At 48.8% G+C, this 17,912-nt stretch overlaps 2 protein-coding genes across 4 annotated transcripts; both read left to right on the top strand.

The window, feature by feature from the left end:
- Positions 1 to 2,733: 2,733 nt before the first annotated feature.
- LOC309357971 (uncharacterized protein) lies at positions 2,734 to 4,973 on the top strand. 2 transcript variants are annotated; one of them, XM_081890719.1, is made up of 2 exons: positions 2,734 to 3,273; positions 4,794 to 4,973. In XM_081890719.1, the coding sequence occupies exons 1-2, from the start codon at positions 2,749 to 2,751 to the stop codon at positions 4,815 to 4,817; spliced, it is 549 nt and encodes a 182-aa protein (XP_081746845.1). In that variant the 5' UTR covers positions 2,734 to 2,748; the 3' UTR covers positions 4,818 to 4,973. The 2 variants fall into 2 exon arrangements, with proteins under 2 accessions (XP_081746845.1, XP_081746844.1); XM_081890718.1 differs by having other exon boundaries at positions 2,734 to 3,348.
- Positions 4,974 to 6,677: 1,704 nt separating this feature from the next.
- On the top strand, positions 6,678 to 14,827 carry METTL27 (methyltransferase like 27). 2 transcript variants are annotated; one of them, XM_081890731.1, is made up of 5 exons: positions 6,688 to 6,879; positions 10,516 to 10,644; positions 11,808 to 11,943; positions 13,232 to 13,324; positions 14,505 to 14,827. In XM_081890731.1, the coding sequence occupies exons 1-5, from the start codon at positions 6,751 to 6,753 to the stop codon at positions 14,726 to 14,728; spliced, it is 711 nt and encodes a 236-aa protein (XP_081746857.1). In that variant the 5' UTR covers positions 6,688 to 6,750; the 3' UTR covers positions 14,729 to 14,827. The 2 variants fall into 2 exon arrangements, with proteins under 2 accessions (XP_081746856.1, XP_081746857.1); XM_081890730.1 differs by lacking the exon at positions 10,516 to 10,644 and having other exon boundaries at positions 6,678 to 6,879.
- The last annotated feature ends 3,085 nt before the right edge of the window (positions 14,828 to 17,912 follow it).

The raw sequence follows: 17,912 nt of genomic DNA, 5'->3' as shown, positions 1-17,912 counted from the left end.
CTGGGTTCTTATTGCGGCTTCTTCTCCTCCTCCTTTCTCCTCTCTGAACGTGGCGCTCTCAGACGCGGAGCCAGCCGGCCAATCAGAACAACGGGCGCGTGCGTTCTCATGGCCCCGCCCACTCTCATCCTTCCGTCCGGCCCCACCCACCGCACCGCTAGCAGCGCTTAGATAGGAGGATATCGCGAGGCTTGTGCGTGGCAAGGGAAGCCAATGGGCGTGGTTCTCCACTGCTACATTCTGGCGGGGCTGAGAGTTCGAATCCTTTGTTAGACAATTCCTGGCAGGGGGTTACTTTAATTTTTTTGTATTGTTTTTATTCCACTACAGTTTTAAATTATCTTAAAATACGTTTTTAGCTTTTCCTGTTTTATCTGTGTTGCTTTAAATTGTGTAAGCAGCATACATTCCCATATGGTAAATATATGGGATATGCAGTACTGTAGATAAATATAATGATAATGATCTTATTTTGAAAATTATCAACCACTTAATCCAGCAAGTGTGTGGCCCGATTAGATTATTATCTCTTGATGCTTCTGATAGTGAGCTGTATCCAACCTAAATTAGTCATAGACATTCATTTTAATTGATCTGCTCTTGAGATTTATTTTTATTTTTATTAATAAATGTATCAGCCACCCTTCAACAGCAGGTCCCAGGGCAAGTTACAACAATTTGAACATTATAAATTAAAAACAGGCAGAATCCCTATGTTGTAAATACTTTTAATGTGTGGCTTTTTTATTTGAATGTATTAATTTGTGATTTTATAAATATTGTTTTGTAGAGTTCTTGTTGTTTAACCAGTTTTATTTATTTATCCCTGAGATTTCCAAACCCTTCTTCCAAGACTTCCCAAGGCAGCTTACATTGACAGCAAATCTGTAATGTCTCTATAACATACTGTTTCAGTCACAATAACTCAGCCACTTTAAATGTAGCCAGTAGTACTGTAAAATTCAACAAACAAAATGCAACAGTCGCCTTTTCAGTTAAAAGCCATGGGAAACAGGAGGTTGACTAGATGACCCTAAGAGTCCCTTCCAACTCTGCAATTCTATTATTCTGTATTTTCTAGGTCAAACTTTCTCCCCTCCAGTCTTTATATTAACTCATACTGAAAGGACAGAGCATTCAAAGACATCAGGCATAGTTACTATCTACACACTGGATCCAGACAGTAGGTCCCCTGTTGTTTGGCTCTATCTGGGGCTTGCTGGACGTTCCGCATTATGAGTCCCTTTTGTTCAGAGAAACAAAGAGGGTCCTGATGACATCCTTTGGAGCCATGAATGCTACCCTTGTGCGACTTTATTGTCCCTTGGACCACAGGAAGAAAGATGGGAGTGAATATTCTATGGGCGCACTGGAACGCCATCCGCTAAGTATGACCAACAGCGCCAAGGGAATTGTCATGGGGGGAGGGAGAATCTAAAATTAGACTTTAAACCATCAGTTCATGGTATACAGTACTATTAAACTGCATATATTAGGCCTCTCTGTGGTCTACCCCTGCAAACAAAATAATTCTCCCGGCACAACGGGCAAAGGATATTGATTGCCAATATTCTATATCATACGCCCATAGAACTTGCTCTCCGATACATCTTGATTCAACATTGGAATTTCCTAGGTATGCTAGATATCTGAATAATTTTACTATCCACAAATATCACCAAGCCTTTTGTATCTAAATAATCTAACAATCCCCAAATATTGCCAGGCCAGATCTAACTGTCTCCCACAATATTGGAAAGGTGTTACTGAGCTGTCCCATAGGAGGGTCATCTGTGTCCCTGTAGAGGTGAAGTTGTCAAAACTTTGGGTCACATCTTTTTTGAATGTAATCTCCATAGTGAGGAATGTAATGGGATCTTTTGCCACCTTTTGGCCAGGGAATTCCTGGCCACTGCTAGCAGTTGGGATGATTCTTGGCTACTGTACTTTTTGTGATATTCACCACTTTAAGTGGCTTATGCTCCCCACCGCCAATAAATAAATGTTTTATGTTTTTAGAGAATGATTTTGCATCATTATTGTGAACCACCTTGGAGTTATTCTTAATGAAAAGAGAGATGACAATGGCTTTAAAATAAAGTTTAAAAATTCATCTCCTACTTTAAAAAAATGTTAAGAATTGTTCTAAATAGATCAGTATTTTATGTCTTCATTGAATTGTTATCATTGAAAACCACCTTGGGGTTATTTCTTAATAAAGGTGGTATCAAATGCATTTAAATAATTATACAAAAATATAGGAACATCATATATAAATATGTTCAAATAATAATAAATGTAATGATAATAGGTAAAGGGACACCTGACCATTAGGTCCAGTCGTGGCCGACTCGGGTTGTTTTATTGGCCAAGGGAGCCGGCATACAGCTTCCGGGTCATGTGGCCAGCATGACTAAGCCACTAAACCAGAGCAGCACACAGAAACGCCTCATCTACCTATCATGCAAAAATGTAATGATAATATAGAATAATAAAATAAAATGTATTTATTTGCAATGTTTATAAGCAGCTTTTTATATGATATATATAGCAGATCTGCTATTGATAGCACAGGCCCAAGGTGATGATGCCCCCCCAGGTGTTTTGGACTGCGAGGTGGCTGGTGGGAACTGTGGTCCAAAACCCCCTGGAGGGCACCAGGTTGGCAAAGGCCGGGCCTGCTTCACACTAGGCCTTGGCAACGCATTGCTATGGCAACCCTGCGGCGAGGGAGGGGGTGATGGCTCTATGACGCAACCCGGGGGAGGCCTGTATTTGCGCCGCGCGCCGCCAATAGCGAAGCAGAAGCCGGGCAGCTCGTGGAGGAGGAGGAGCGCAGAGCAGGAGGGCGGCGCCAAGATGCGGCGTGAGCGCAGCCGGTCCAAGGTTGCTCTGGCAACTGTGTCGGCTGAGCCCCCTACCGGCGTGGACGGGGAAGAGCAGGAGTCGGGCCGCTCCTCGTCGCCTTCGGAGGAGCGCGTGGAGCGGCTGCGGGATCGGACGCACCAGGGCGGCCCGCGGGGGCCCGGCGCGGGCGGAAAGGGCCGGAGCCGCCGCGAGAGGGAGCAGCGCACCAACTGGACCTCCCCGTCCGGCCACGAGCGCAAGATCGCCGCCAAGATCCGCGCCAGCATTGCCAAGCGCCGCCGCCAGCAGCAGAGCGGGCCCCGATCCTCCCAGCTCCGGAGCCGCAGCAGGAGCCGGCGCCGCACCGCCACCGCCTCCCCGGGGCCAGAAGCAGCGGCAGGCCCCGACTCTGCTGCCCAGCAGCAGGTGTGCCCGACAGGAGCATCGGAGAGCGAGGAAGCCTCTTCACCCTGTTCTGACCAACTATGCGCCTCCTATCCTGTACGCATGTTTTGGCTCCCCAACCCCCCCTTGCAATAGCTGAACCCACATGCACACACTTGGCCCCCTCTATGCAATAATACACCCCCTCAAATATTTCATGGAGCAAAGGGACCTCTGTCCCCCGGGGTTGGCTGCTATGCTCAATGCAGTAATGCACCCACACTTGATTCCAATAGAAATATGGATGGGCCCCTCAGTATTCTACAGTGCTCCATCCCATCCATCTTTGAGAGGCACCTGGTCAATCCTGGTGAATGGGGCTAAGAACATAAGAGCCCCGCTGGATCAGGCCAAAGGGGGTGCATCTAGTCCAGCATCATCATCTCACAGTGGCCAACCAGATGTCCCAACGGGAAGCTGAAAAGTCAGAGCAGCAGCACACTCCCCACTTGCAATTCTGAGAAACTAGTATTAAGAGCCCTACGGTCTCTGACAGTGGAGGGAGAGCATAGCCATTGTGGCTAGTAGCCATCAATAGCCTGCTTATCCTCCATGAATTTGTCTGACCCTCTTGAAGGCATTTAAGCTGGTGGCTGCAGCTCATAGGAAGATAGAAAGACTGGACCATACACTAACTGGCAGTGGCTGTTTGGAATTTCAGGCAGGAGTCTCTCTCCCAATGCTACCTAGAGATGCCAGCAGGGATTGAACCAGAGATCTGCTTGCAAGGCAGATGCTATACCACTGAGCAATAATCCTTGGGGGTCCAGGCTTGGGTTTGCTGCATCAGGTGTCCAAACATAGTTCCCTATAGCTGGGACAAGTTAATCTGAAGTAGAATCAGCCTTCCCCAACCTACTGCAATTGCCAGCAACTGTTATTCATAGGCACAGCTCAGTGATAGAGCATCTCCCTTGCAACTGCCTATGTTCTGGCATCTCCATTGTGACTACTAGCCACTGACTACCCTTTGTGGATTTGTTTAATCCTCTTTCAAAGCCATCCAAGTTGGCGGCCATCTCTACATTTTGTGGTTGTTAATTCTGTGAGTTCAGATATACCCAAATGACTCCATTGAGTCTTGGTGCGATTGGGAATCCCAAATGCAATAATACCCCCTCAAAGGCCAAAATAGCTCCCCCCTCTGTGGCTTTTCAAAATTAGAAGCTCTACCATCAAGTAGGTTCATAGGGACTTCATCACCTCAATTGCTCTCCACTGGAGAGATTTGTAAAACATATTCAGGGCACCAAGTTGATGAAGGCTGCTGCATGCCCATGGATTCAAACCATAGGACTTGCCCCTTCCATGGCTCCAGAGAGGTATCTGTATCCTAAGTGCCCATAGCACCTGGGGTCAGGGTGAGAGAGATCCTGGATCCTGCTTCCAAAGGCCAGCATCCAAGTAATACCCTAGAGAACTACTGCAAATTAGGGTTGGCTGTGCCAAGACAGGGAGCCTCTTGTCCTAACAATTCAAGGCCCTTTTTTGTTATCTTGCAGGTTGAAGAAATGACCACCTACTGAGGGCTTTCCATCACCGCCATCCTGGATGTCAGCTCCTCTGTAGCCAAAAACACCTTGGGCAGAGTTTGCTGCTGTGCTGCAGAGTCCCTTCACACCACCGGGTTCTCATCCTCCAGGGCTGTTTTGGTTCAATAACACAAAAGTTCTCCGGCAAAATTTAGTTTCATGATCTGTCTGGCACTTCCCAAGATCACACACATTTATAAAAGTTGGAATATGTATGGACAGCCTTTGCCCAACATCCTTCCAGATGTTTTGGATTACAACTCTTGTTGGTTCCAGCCATGCTGATGGGAGTTGTAGTCTGAAGCTCCTGGGGCTGATGGGAGTTGTAGTCTGAAGCTCCTGGGGCTGACGGGAGTTGTGGTCCAGAACATCTGAGGTGAGTGGAATACATACTCCAAAACATTGGGGGCGATGGGAAGTTGTGGTCTGAAATATAAGAAGTACTGGGTTGCGGGAAGGCTGGGGCCATACTTAAAGTGGAAAATGAACATAAGAAGCTGTCTTGCACTGAGTCATAATGCACCACTGAATTATCATGCACTGTGAACCCTTGACCGTCCTGGAGTAGATTTCCTTGTCCTCACAGCTCTGGGCTCATAAGAGTCCAGCTGGACTGGACCAAAGGCCTATCTCCGCCTGCATTCCCATGAGATCCAGCCAGATGCCTCCTGTCAACATGAGAGACTTTGCATGCAAAGCAGAGTTGGGTGGGGATTTGTTGCTACACCTCATAGAGGTAGCAAAATGTTTTTAGACACCACATAAACAGGGGAATGGTTTGCAGAGGCATCTTCAAGCATGATCTACAATTTGGACTTCTAATTATGGCCCCTAGCCAGCCCCCCCCAGAACTCCTGGTCAAATGTGCATGCCCCCCCCCGCTGTGTTCCACCAAATAAGGCCTCGACATTCTGACTCCCTGTACAAATGATATGGGATGGTTGCCATGGAGAGAGGTACCCTGGTTGCCATGGGAGTCCTATTATCCCAGCCTCCAAAAATGCTGGGCTGAACAGCCCCCATTTCTGCTGTTTCTCAGGCAGATCGAAAAAATGCACAGCCAATTTAGGGGGACACACACAAAAGACTGCTGTCACGGCACCCAGTAAATTCAGTGCTGAAATGTCCTAAAATTTAATTCATCCATATACAGTGGTACCTCTGGTTAAGAACTTAATTCGTTTTGGAGGTCCGTTCTTAACCTGAAACTGTTCTTAACCTGAAGCACCACTTTAGCTAATGGGGCTTCCCGTGCCACCGGAGCACGATTTCTGTTCCCATCCTGAAGCAAAATTCTTAACCCGAGGTACTATTTCTGGGTTAGCGGAGTCTGTAACCTGAAGCGTATGTAACCCGAGGTACCACTGTATGTGTGTGTGTGTGTATACACTCGGGATTTTGGTGATGGCATATATATATATTATAGAACCATAGAATTGTAGAGTTCTAACCCAACCTCGTGCAATGCAGGAATCATTTGCCCAACGTGCATGGGCATAGCCAGGGGGGCAGGATGGGCGCAGCTGCCCCCCATCAAGTAAATCAATAGAAATACTTAACTGAGGTTCTGCCCCCTAACAGATAAATCCTGCCCCTCCCCCCCAAAAAAATCCAGCTTAAGCCCATGTCAACATGCGGTTGGAATCCATGACCCTGAGATCCGCTTATATACCCCACCTTTCCCCCAAACTGCTTACACAAATTAAAACGGCATATAGGCACAGAAGGCGAAAAGCATGTGGAAGATAACCGCTGAAAAACAATTCTTACAGAACTAGCACAAAACAGCGCAGCACAAGTTAAAAGCCGACTCCTTAGAGTTCCCCCAAGCCTGCCGGGGGAAGGACGAGGAGAGAGGCGGGCGAGAGAGGAGGAGCCGGGAAGGAGGCGGCCGCGGCTGCTGCTCTCGCGGAGGGGCGGATCGGACATGGCTGATGACAGCGCAGACAGCAGCCGCCTAGCCGAGGTTCAGCGCCGCGTCGCCAAGGTGCACCACGAAGGCGATCCGGAGCAGCAGCTCCGTTTCTACGACGGCTGGGCCCCGGAATACGAAGAGGTTACTCCTCCTCCACCCCTCCTCCTCACCCCGCTTCGCTTCTGCCCTTAGTTCGTCCCCTCTGCCTCCTGGGAGCATTCTTCTCTTTCATTCCCTAAGGAGACTCTTGAGCGCGTGCAGAGTTCTGCCTTTCTCTCTCCTCCTACGAATCCCGGGTCAGCAGTTTAGCCATCATTTTAAAGGCCAAGCTGGGGGTGGGGATTAGAGAAATTGAGTGTCGGACCAGGACCTGGGGGTACAGGGTTCAAATCTACCACTCAGCCATGAGGCTCAGAGAGCCTCGCTGTCTCCCATCCTGCCCTTACCTCAGAGGGTTGCTGTGGATATGAAATGAGGAGGGGGGAAAAACATGTACGCCACCTTGAACTCCTTGGAGGGAAAGCTGGGATATAAATGGAATACGTAAATAAGTAATAAATTAATGGATAGAGGTTCCACCATCATCTCACCTAAATAGAACCTCCATGTTCAGAGGTAATCTACCTTGACACCCATTGCAGCCACAGGATGCATGATATAGTTGGGCAAATAACAGGCCTGCTTGTGGGCTTCTCAGAGGCAGCTGGTGCTTCTAAAATAAAGTGGATACTTAGCTTGGTGGACTTTTGGACCAATTTTGGCAAAGCACACCCACCCTTCTGAATTTAAATCCCCCAAAACCCATCTTCTCCACCTGGGGCACAATAATTAATAATAGAGAGGGTGTTCCTGGGCATGTGTAGAGTGCCGGCATCAGGAAGGTAGTCTGCCATTGGGCAGGCTTGCTTTGGGGGCTGATGGGAGCTGGGGTGCAAAATATCTGGATGGTTGGGGAAGGCTAGAAAATGAAAAGGGTCCCTCCTACTGGAAGGAAGAGTGGTATAAAAATAAAGTTAATAATAGCAGATAATGAAAAGAAGATATTTCAACACACACACAATATCGTAAGTATTGCCTGCTGGCAGTGGCGTAGCGTGGGGGTGCAGGGGGGGCCGGCCGCACCGGCCGCAACATCTGGGGGTTAGGGTTAGAGGGCGCATATCCACGGGTTAGGGGGTGCAAATTACTTGCCTTGCCCCGGGTGCTGACAACCCACGCTACGCCACTGCCTGCTGGATCAGGCTAATGGCCCATGTGATCCATGCGTTTTTACAGTGGCCAGTCAGATGCCTATGGGAAACCCACAAGCAGGATTTGACCACAGGAGCAGCAATCTCCCCTCTTACAATTTCGAGCAGCTGGTATTCAGAAGCATTGCTGCTTCGAACTGTGGAGGCAGAGCCGAGTCATCGTGGCCTGTAGCCTTTGTCCTCCACAAATTTATCCAATCCTTTTTTAAATACGGTACATCCGACTTGGTCGCCATTATTTCCTCCTGTGGCCACGGGTTCCCTCACATGGAATCCAACCAAGTGATGAGGCCAGAGAGAAGAATTGCTTATATCAGAAGGAGGGTGAATTAATCAGGATGGGAGTTAAAAAAAGTCAGTCACCAGTTAGGTTTGGGGGAGAATTTTGATTCAGTTCACATTTACAGCTGAACAGGTTCTTTCCAGAACAATACAAACCACAGCCACCCCTCAAAATTTGCAGTTCTCCATATTTTGCCATGCAGCTCTCCCAACAGTTACCCGAATGCATATATTAGCAGAAAACGTGCGTAAGAATAAATATGCCACCAAAAACAACATACAGAAATGGATTATATTAGGGGAAATTGCTTGCAGAAATGTTTGCTGGTCAAAACTGCATACGTACAGAAAAATCGGTTTATTGGAAGAAATTCACATGAAAATGGTGTTGAATTTTCCTGAGGATTTTTTTTAAAAAATGCAAATGGATGCAGAAATGCAGAGAAGTGAATTCAAGACTGGACAAATGAGAAAGAGAGGTCTGAAAATGACAGGTCCATCCTCCATCCATCCTTACCATGGCCATTTAGCTACAAGCACATCCTTTTCTCCACTCATTTTCCATGTCCTAAGAACTTGCTGGATTCAGCCAATGACCCATGTGGTCCAGCATCCTGTTCTTACAGCAGACACCCAGATGCCCCAATGAAAAACCCTCAAACAGGACATGAGCACAAGAGCCCTTTCCTCTCCTGTGGTTTCCAGAAACCGGTATTCGGAAGCATCGCAGCCTCTGACTCTGGAAGCAGAGCAGAGCCATCATGGCTAATAGCCATCAATAGTTCCCTCTTCCATGAATTCCTCCAATCCTTTCTTTAAAGCCATCCAAGTTGGTGGCCCTCACTGCTTCCTGTGGCAGTGAGTTACACAGTTTAACTATGCCCTGTGTGAAGGACTTTCTTTTCTCTGTCCTGAAACTTCCAACATTTGGTTTCCTTGGAGAGAGAAGAAACTTTCCTCTGTCCATTCTCTATCCTATAAACGCCTCTTCTGGCTCACATTTTCTCTAGACTGAAAAATCCGATATGCTGATAGCTTTTGCTCTGCCTTGCCAGCTCCTCCCCAGGCCCAACCTGTTTGGGCCAAGGAGGATTTTATTACTGCAAATGTCTCCATCTCTGGAACTGGGCAGAGCCCAAGATATCTGCTCTCCAACTGCCCTGGAACACCTGGAGCAATAAAATCAGGGCAGCAGGGGGAATGGAATGTTTTCTTTGGATGTGAAAAGGCCAAAAGTACAATTCCTAGCAGTGCCATAAGTTCTGCGTGTGACAAACCTTCCTTTCACTTCCTGCAGCCAACACGGTATTTTATTAGACATATGCTGCAGGGGGTTAAAAGTACCAATGCTGCGGGAGGTTGGAAAAGAATGATACAGGGGTGGAGCAACTTCCCTATGAAGAATGGTTGCTGCATTTGCAACTTTTTAGTTTGGAAATAATAATAATAATGATGATGATGATGATGATTTATTTATACCCCGCCCATCTGGCTGAGTTTCCCCAGCCACTCTAGGCAGCTCCCAATCGAATGTTAAAAACAATACTGACATGATAGGAGCTTACATGATAGGAGTTTATAAAATTAAGCACCGCAAGGAGTAAGTGGGTAGAGGAAAGTTTGCCTCCCTCTCTCATAGCACTAGAACTTGTGGACCAGTGAAGCTGAATGTTCAGAGATTCAGCACTCGTCAAAGGACTTCTTCACGCAATGCGTGGTTAGACTATGGAACTCCCTCCCACAGGAGGCAGCACTGGACACCAACTTGGAGGGCTTTAAAGGAGGCAGTAATGCTTCTGAATTCAGCCCAGACACTGAGGTCCAGCTGCAAGGGCCTTCTGGTGGTTCCCTCATCACTGCGAGAAGTGGAATGTCCTCCCATCAGATATCAAGGAGATAAATGACTATACAACTTTTAGAAGACATCTGAAGGCAGCCCTATATAGGGAAGTTTTTAAAAAAAATATTTGATGCTTTATTATGTTTTTTATATCTGTTGGAAGCCACCCAGAGTGGCTGGGGCAACCCAGTCAGATGGGTGGGGTACAAACTAATAATAGCAATAATAACAATAACAACAACCTGTTGCTGGAAACCACAGGAGAGGGAGGTTTGCTCATGTGTTTGTGTTGGCCTTGTAAGAACAGGATGCTGGACCAGATAGGCCATTGGCCTGATCCATCGGGCTCTACTTATGATGTTCGGTCCCCACCCTGTTCCTGACTAGACCTCTTTTCCCCAGTAGGATGTGGCTGTCTTGCAGTATCAAGCCCCCCGAGTGGCTGCTGCCTGTTTGGCCTCCGTTTTCCAGGAACCCCTCCAGGACGTTCTAGTGCTCGATGTGGCCTGTGGCACAGGACTTGTGGCCAAGGAGGTAACTGGGGCGCCCCAATCTCAGAGAAGGCCATCGTGGGGTGTGTCTCCACCCATGTCATTGGCCATGCCTGGGGACCATCAGTTGACGTATCAAGTTATTTGGGGCACAGTGATCTCACCCTGCTGTGACTGCCCCAGTCTGATGGTGTTCTCATCTCTGGGAAAGACGGGCATTTTCATGAGGCTGCCACTTGAGTCACGGGGTCTTATTTCATTGAATCTAGTTTTTAATGGATTAGGAGGTTCATTAATATTTTTGTGCTGCTGTTTGGAGTTGATCCATCAGTTAAACTGGGGCAGCAAATATTTTGCAGCCCGGGGCCCACATCCACCTGTGGAGACAGAGCATAGACATTGTGGTCAGTAGCCATTTCAGTGGCGTAGCGTGGGGGGTGCAGGGGGAGCCGGCTGCACCGGGCGCAACATCTGGGGGTTAGGGAAATCCACGGGTTAGGGGGCGCAAATCCACGGGTTAGGGGGCGCAAATCCATGGGTTAGGGGGCGCAAATTACTTGCCTTGCCCCGGGTGCTGATAACCCACGCTACGCCACTGAGCCATTTAAACCCTTATTTTTCTCCACGATTTTGTCTAGTCCTCTTTTAAAGTATCCAAGTTGGTAGCTATCCTGGCCTCCAGTGGAAGAGAGTTCCGTAAGAACGTCAGAGGAGCCAGTTGGTTCAGGCCAATAGCCCGTCTAGTCCATTCTCACTGTGGCTGACCAGGTGCCTGTTGGAAACCTGCAAGCACTAAAACACTCACCCCTCTTGCGGTTTCCAGCAACTGGTACCCAGAAGGCTGTGCTAGTATTGTCCAAAATCAGTTTGACGTCCATATCGTTATACCAGTTTCATAATTTTTCACTTGGCAATATATCACAAATCATGAAATGTTTGTGTAAATCATGGGGAAAACTGTGAAGCCGGCCAGTGCCTCTACAGAGCTCCATCTTTATTTCAGACACTGTATCGGTATATCATGATGTTTAGCTGGTGATCTATCATGATGTTGAAAACCAGATATTGCCCAGCTACCCTGACACCACCCCCACCTGGCTCCTGCAGGTGTCGCTTGTGGTGTCCAGTAAGCTTGCGTTTGATTGGCAGGCAGGAGTGGGTGTGGTTCCAGGCTGATGTCATGTGACTTAAGCTGCACTTTCTAAGCTGCAGGCAAAAGGTTTCTGTCGCCTCCATGGCCTGGATGGCAGTCAGGGGATGCTGGAACACGCGTGTCGCAAGGGGATCTACCAGGATCTGAAGAGGTGCCTCTTGGGGCAGGAAGCCCTACCAGCTCCTGAAGGTAACAAGACCAAGAGGTGCACCCCTTCCTGAGAAATGGGTTGAGTGGGTGGGGGTTAGGGTGCAGGGGGTGAGGCTGGGGTGGACAAGGCGATGTTGTTGGTGCTGCTTCCCTGCATTAACCTCTGGAACTCACCCCAGAGGACCTGGTGCATTGTCTGGGGCTACTCCCAGAATGACAATAGTCTGTCACTTGTCAGGAGTGGGTCAGCAATAAATCACACGGAGCAAGTGAAGTTAACTCTTGATGAGAAGAAACAAGGTCTGCTCAGTAGTGCCAGGCCTAATGAGCACAGCAAGTAGTAGATCTTGCCCCTCTGAGTCATTTGTGGGGACTGAAGATCCCTGCCTTCCCACAGCTGGCTAAGCCTCCTCCTCTCCCAGGTCCTTCCCAAGCAATCTGAGACTCTGTTGGTGCATCCGTCTCTACTCCTCCCTCTTCATACCTCTTATGGTTCCAGGAGACCAGAGGGGAAGGGGTAAGCAGGAGGGGAAGACACCTGTGCCTCTTAACCAGCCTGCCTGATCTCTGCCTCTTGGCCTCCCTCCTCTCCTGCTTCAGCTTCTGTCTCTGATTCTGGACTTCTCTCTGCCACAGACCCTTCCTGTTCACTAAACCCTTTTACCTCTTCAGCTTCCGACACCTTCACTTCCCAGTCTTCCCCCTCTGACCACTCAGCATCGTCCCACCACCAATCCCCTGGCTCTGAGCCTTCTTCCCTGGGGAGTTCCCCAGCTGCTTCCTCCCACCATTCCTCTGCATCTAGCCCAGGCTTCCTCAGCCTCGGCCCTCCAGATGTTTTTTGGCCTACAACTCCCATGATCCCTAGCTAGCAGGACCGGTGGTCAGGGATGATGGGAATTGTAGTCTCAAAACGTCTGGAGGTTGAGGAAGCCTGATTTAGCCAGACCATTGCATCACTTGAGGCCCAAGTGGGATCAGTAATGCGGAGTGTCGTTTTCGCAGTTCCATCCGGTTTGCCGGTGCGAACTATTCCTGGGCACAGCCGTTCATCCTGTAGTAAAAACAAAACAATAACCTCCCCAATCTGGACTCCTGTAATTCTCTCTACATGGGGCTGCCCTTGAAGATGGTTTGGAGACTGCAGCTTGTGCAAAACACAGCAACCAGAAACATGATGGGCTTTTCTGCCAAGGAGCATGTTACACCTGTCCTTAAACACCTGTGCCATTTGCCTGTTCATCCCCGAGCCCCAATTCAAAGCGTTAGGCTATTTTTTAAAATGAAAAAATACAAATAAATAACCAGTGCTGTTGCTTCTGACCAGGGTGTTATGACGCTGTTGTGATCGTGGGGGCGCTCAGCGAAGGACAGGTGCCCACCAGCGTGGTTCCGGAGTTGCTTCGTGTCACCAGACCAGGTGGGGCTTTTGTAGGAGATGCCCTGTTGCAGTGGGGGTTGTGTGTGTGGATATATATGTACCAGGAAGCATCAGCTAGGTTCATCACTGTTCATCACTGGAATGTGTGCAGAGGAGAAGCGACCAAGAGGATCAAGGGCCTGGAAAATTAGCTTGATTAGGAACAGTTGAGGGAGTTGGGTCTGTTTAGCCTGGAGAAAAGAAGACTGATAGGATAACCATCTTCCAGTCCCTGAAGGGCTGTCACATGGAAGATGCAGCAAGTCTGTTTCTGCTGCTCCAGTGAGGATGACCCAAACCAATGTCTTCAAATGGCAAGGAAGGAGATCCCTACTAAATATTAGGAAGAACTTCCTGACAGCTAGAGCTGTTCGGCAGCGGAATGGGCTCCTTTGGAAGGTGATGGAATCTCCTTCAAGGGAGGTTTTTAAACAGAGGTTGGATGGGGTCTGTCAGGGAGTCCTGCATGCAAGCAGTTGGGCTGATCCACCAAGGGAGCACCCATGAATCTGTGGCCGCTAGATGGTGCTGGGAGACCTTTTAACCAGCCGCAGCTAAGGAGATCTACTCCAGTAGAGCTGGGGAAGAGGAATAGTTCACTTGCATTTGGTTGTTCGGAAAAGACTTCATTGAATTCAGACCAGTCACACTGAACCACTTTTAAGCCTCTCCCGTGCTCTTCAATTGAATGTATGAAAGGCAGAAATGCCTTTTAACATGTGTTTGTATTGGAGTTTTTAAAACTGTTTTGCCAGCCAGAAGTGAGGATTGACAGCCATGTTTCTTAAACTTTGCTGTGGGATTGTGGGTTTTTTAAAAAAAGAAATGCCCCCTTAAAGAGCTGTACTCTCCTTGAAATTTCATGTTCAATCCTCCACTACTTTCCCCACAGAATTGGACACATTTAATCTCCACATTTTAATCTGTATGGAAGTGTGATGGAGAAAGGCCTTCTCCGTTTAGCCAATGCAGATTTCCTTCTCTCTCCCTTCATCCTGTCTGCCAATGAATCTGTCCAGATGAGGAATTTTTTTGGGGTCAGTTTCACCAACGCTTTGGTGGCGGGGGGTGGGAAGAATGGTTTCCCCTGGGGGGAAAGCAGCAGGACAAGTGTGGATATGTCCCTGTGATGCTGTCAGGGCTTTCCCTGGATCTGACCAACATTCTCCTTTAATAACAGGAGGCTACCTGTGCCTGACCACCCGGAGCAACCCAGGCAACCTGGAATACAAGGCCCAACTGCAGCAAGTCCTGAATGAGCTGGAGCAGCGGGGACTGTGGCGAAAAGTCATGGAGCAGGAAGTTGAGGCATGGGAGCGGGCGACATCGGAGAAGGAGTCTGCACAAGGTGTGGAGTATATCCCTGGCGTAGTGTACCTGTATCAAAAGAGCCCGGTCTTGTGAGGAAAAGCTGCCATTCCTCTACTTGCTGAGAGACCCCGCAAGGCTGGAACTTTGCTGTCCAGTGGGTGGAGCATTTAATAAAGCAGTCTGTGCCTTTGAGCATGTGCAGAGTGCCTTTGGACACTAAATAATCACCGTGAAACACCCCCCCCCCGGCTTGTGCTTCTATGGCCATGGGACCTTCATATATCTTAAAGGCAAATTTCCTTAGGCTGGCCTTTTCCAACTTGGTACATACACATAGATGTCGTTTTGGACTACAACTCGCATCAACTCCAGCTAGGATAGGCAGATTTCGGTTTTCACTGGGTCAGCCTTCCCTCAACCTCCCGCAGTGGCTCAGATTCAGAACGTGGTAGAAATTGGGTTCAATTTGCATTTAAAGCCCAGCTTGTCAATGTCGCATTTTCCAAAACAATGTGAACTGAAGCACAGCTATCCTTAGAAATCTGCACTTCTCCGAGTTTTGCTATGCCGCCATGGCTTTCTCCCAAAGAATTATGGGAGCTGTAGTTTGTTAAGGGTGCTAAGAGTTTCTGGGAAAGGCCCCTATTCCCCTCTCCCAGAGCTACAACTCCCAGAGTGGCTTAGTAGTCAACCCCTCTTCACTGGGAACTATAGTTCTCTGAGGGGAATTGGAGGTCACCTAGCAACTGTCTGCTCTCATAACGAACCACACTTCCCAGTATTCTTTGTGGGAAGCCCTGAGAGTTTAATGTGGTATTGTAGTTCTTTAAATGCATGGTATGAATGGGGCATCAAGGTTTCTGAGCAAAATCAGTTTTCGGTGCAATAAAAGGAAGTGTGTGGTGGTGAGGTTTTTTCCTTCATTGTTCCTCATTTGTAGCTCAGGCAATATACCCTTTGTTATTTTGGCCCTGGTATTGCTTCTCCTAGCAACCAAAATAAGCAAACATTTGTAGCTGGAAGGATACCTGGTTAAGGACCTTGAAAATGAGCAGGAGAGCGGAGAGTCATTGAGAAGGCAGGGAGAGCACCAGCCTTAAGAACATAAATGGAGCCTGCTGGATCAGGCCAGTGGCCCATCTAATCCAGGATCCTGTCCTCACAGTGGCTGAACAGATCCCTGTGGGGAAAGCTGAGAGCAGGATTTGAGCACAAGAGCCCTTTCCCCCTCCTGTGGTTTCCAGAAAAGGGTATTCAGAGGGTTTACTGCCTCAAACTGGGAAGGAAGAGTATAGTCATCGTGACTAGTTAGCCACTGATAGCCCTTTCCTTCTCTGGTCAGCCACTGTGAGAACAGGATGCTAGACTAGATGGGTCATTGCGTGAACATTATTACATGTTGGACTACATGGGCCATTGGCCTCATCCAGCAGGCTCTTCTTACGTTCTTAAGATGTTCGTAGACAGTTTCTGTTGTTGGCATTTGTCTGTCTCGAGAGACAATGGAGTGCACCTCCAGGGGTGAAGTCAAACTGTTGCATTGGTAGCACCAAAGTGACGTTCCCAGGGCACAAGTGTGTATGGAGGTCCAGGGCTGCCTAGATGACAAGACCCCCCTCTCAGCCTCACTGATGTGGTCCAAAGGAAAGCAGAGCAATACTTTTGGCACCAGCTTGGCTGCAGGAATTGCCGGAAGGAGGCATACGAGGTGCCATCCAACTGTCTCAGGGACTCCACTCCAATTTTGAGTAGAGTTTACTCCTTAGCCAGGGCCGCCTTAAGCATATCCGGTGCCGTGGTGCGGAGATCCTTCTGGCGCCCGCCCTTTCCCAGAGTTGCCGACCTTTTTTAGGGAGGACGGCGCTGCCAGCAATGAGGCCAGCTTTGCGGGGCTGAAGGAGGTGGGCAGAGGCTTGAGGGCAGCTCCTCCGGCGGGGAAGAGGTGGAGGCTGGACACGGCGGCTCCCAGCTTAGCTGGCCGCTTCATGCCATGGTGGGTGGCCACGCCAGGCGGAGGCTCCAAGTGCGGCATGGTGGAAGTGGGCGAAGGTGGTGAGCTGATGCCAGGAGGCGCTGCATCCAGCCTTCCTCTTCCCTGGCGCCCTCCAGGACTTTGCACCCTGGCGCCCTGCGCCACTAGCCTCTGTGGGTAAGATGCCCCTGTCCTTAGCCTTTCTTCTCCTGAAGATGTCCTGCAAGACAACAGAGGCTTAGGATAAAGAGTTTCCCTTCTCCTAGATGGGCTCCCTTTTCAGGTTGACGAGTCCCATCTGCCCCTCACTTTCTTCTGCGGCACACGCAGAAACTGCCTTCTTGGCCATTGGACCCACAGCTGGTCTCGTCCGTTCAATCTTCTGGAGCCTGTCTTTGCATGCAGGAAAAGCCCCTAACTTGCCAAGGGTTTTAGACCCACCAGCTACCCTCATGAGGGGATAGGCAGCCAGTCAAAGCCATTGCAGGCGTGTGGCTGCTGTCACATGTGGCCACTGGGAGTTGCAGGTGAGAGTTGAGTACAGGGTGGGGACCAAAGGTGGACAAGCTACCCCGGAAGGAGCACAATCTGTTCCCCACCAGAGGTGCTCCCTCCCCCCAACACCCTATATAGCCAGGACAGTCTCTACAAACCCTCAGAAAATGGTGGAACTAGAGAAATATTAAATCCAAATGGGGAGGTGAGGGTAAGGAAGCCCAAATGTGTGAATGTTTGCACCTTCTCTCTCCAAACAATCTGAAACAAGGGCCTTGAAAGCGGCAAATCCTTGCAGAAATATGGATAAGGATGAGTTCCATGTTGCCAAACTCGGTTCCCCAATGGGCAAAAGAGGGTTATAACTCAGTTTGGCAGGTCTGCAAGGGAGGAAGGGATGGCGAGACAGAGAGCGAGAAAATGCTTCTTTCTGTAAAGGGCTTAACTAAAGTTGACTTAGCCTAATGGAGAAGAGAAGGATATATAAAAGCAGTTCCTGGCGATTTAATACAATGTGCATGCATGCCTTCTAAAGAACAATGGGTGTGGGCCATTTAAAGGAGATCAAGGCTGCAGATAAATACTGACTTCCTGCCCACAATTAATGGAGTCGCAGGACCTCTTGGCTCCAACAGCTTCCTTGTGGGCAGAAAAGCCCCAGCTTGGGAGTCTCCCGGGCCAAATGGGATTCTTGCCTTTAAGGCAAGATTGCCACAGCACAGCCCTGCGGTGATACATCAATGCTCCATTAAAGTTGTATTTTTATTTGCATTTTGCACCTGGTTTACAACCTGCACCAACTTCCTTGTG

Source organism: Podarcis melisellensis, assembly GCF_964234715.1.
Source record: "Podarcis melisellensis genome assembly, chromosome: 15".
Taxonomy (NCBI): domain Eukaryota; kingdom Metazoa; phylum Chordata; class Lepidosauria; order Squamata; family Lacertidae; genus Podarcis; species Podarcis melisellensis.
This window is presented reverse-complemented; position numbering and strand designations above follow the sequence as displayed.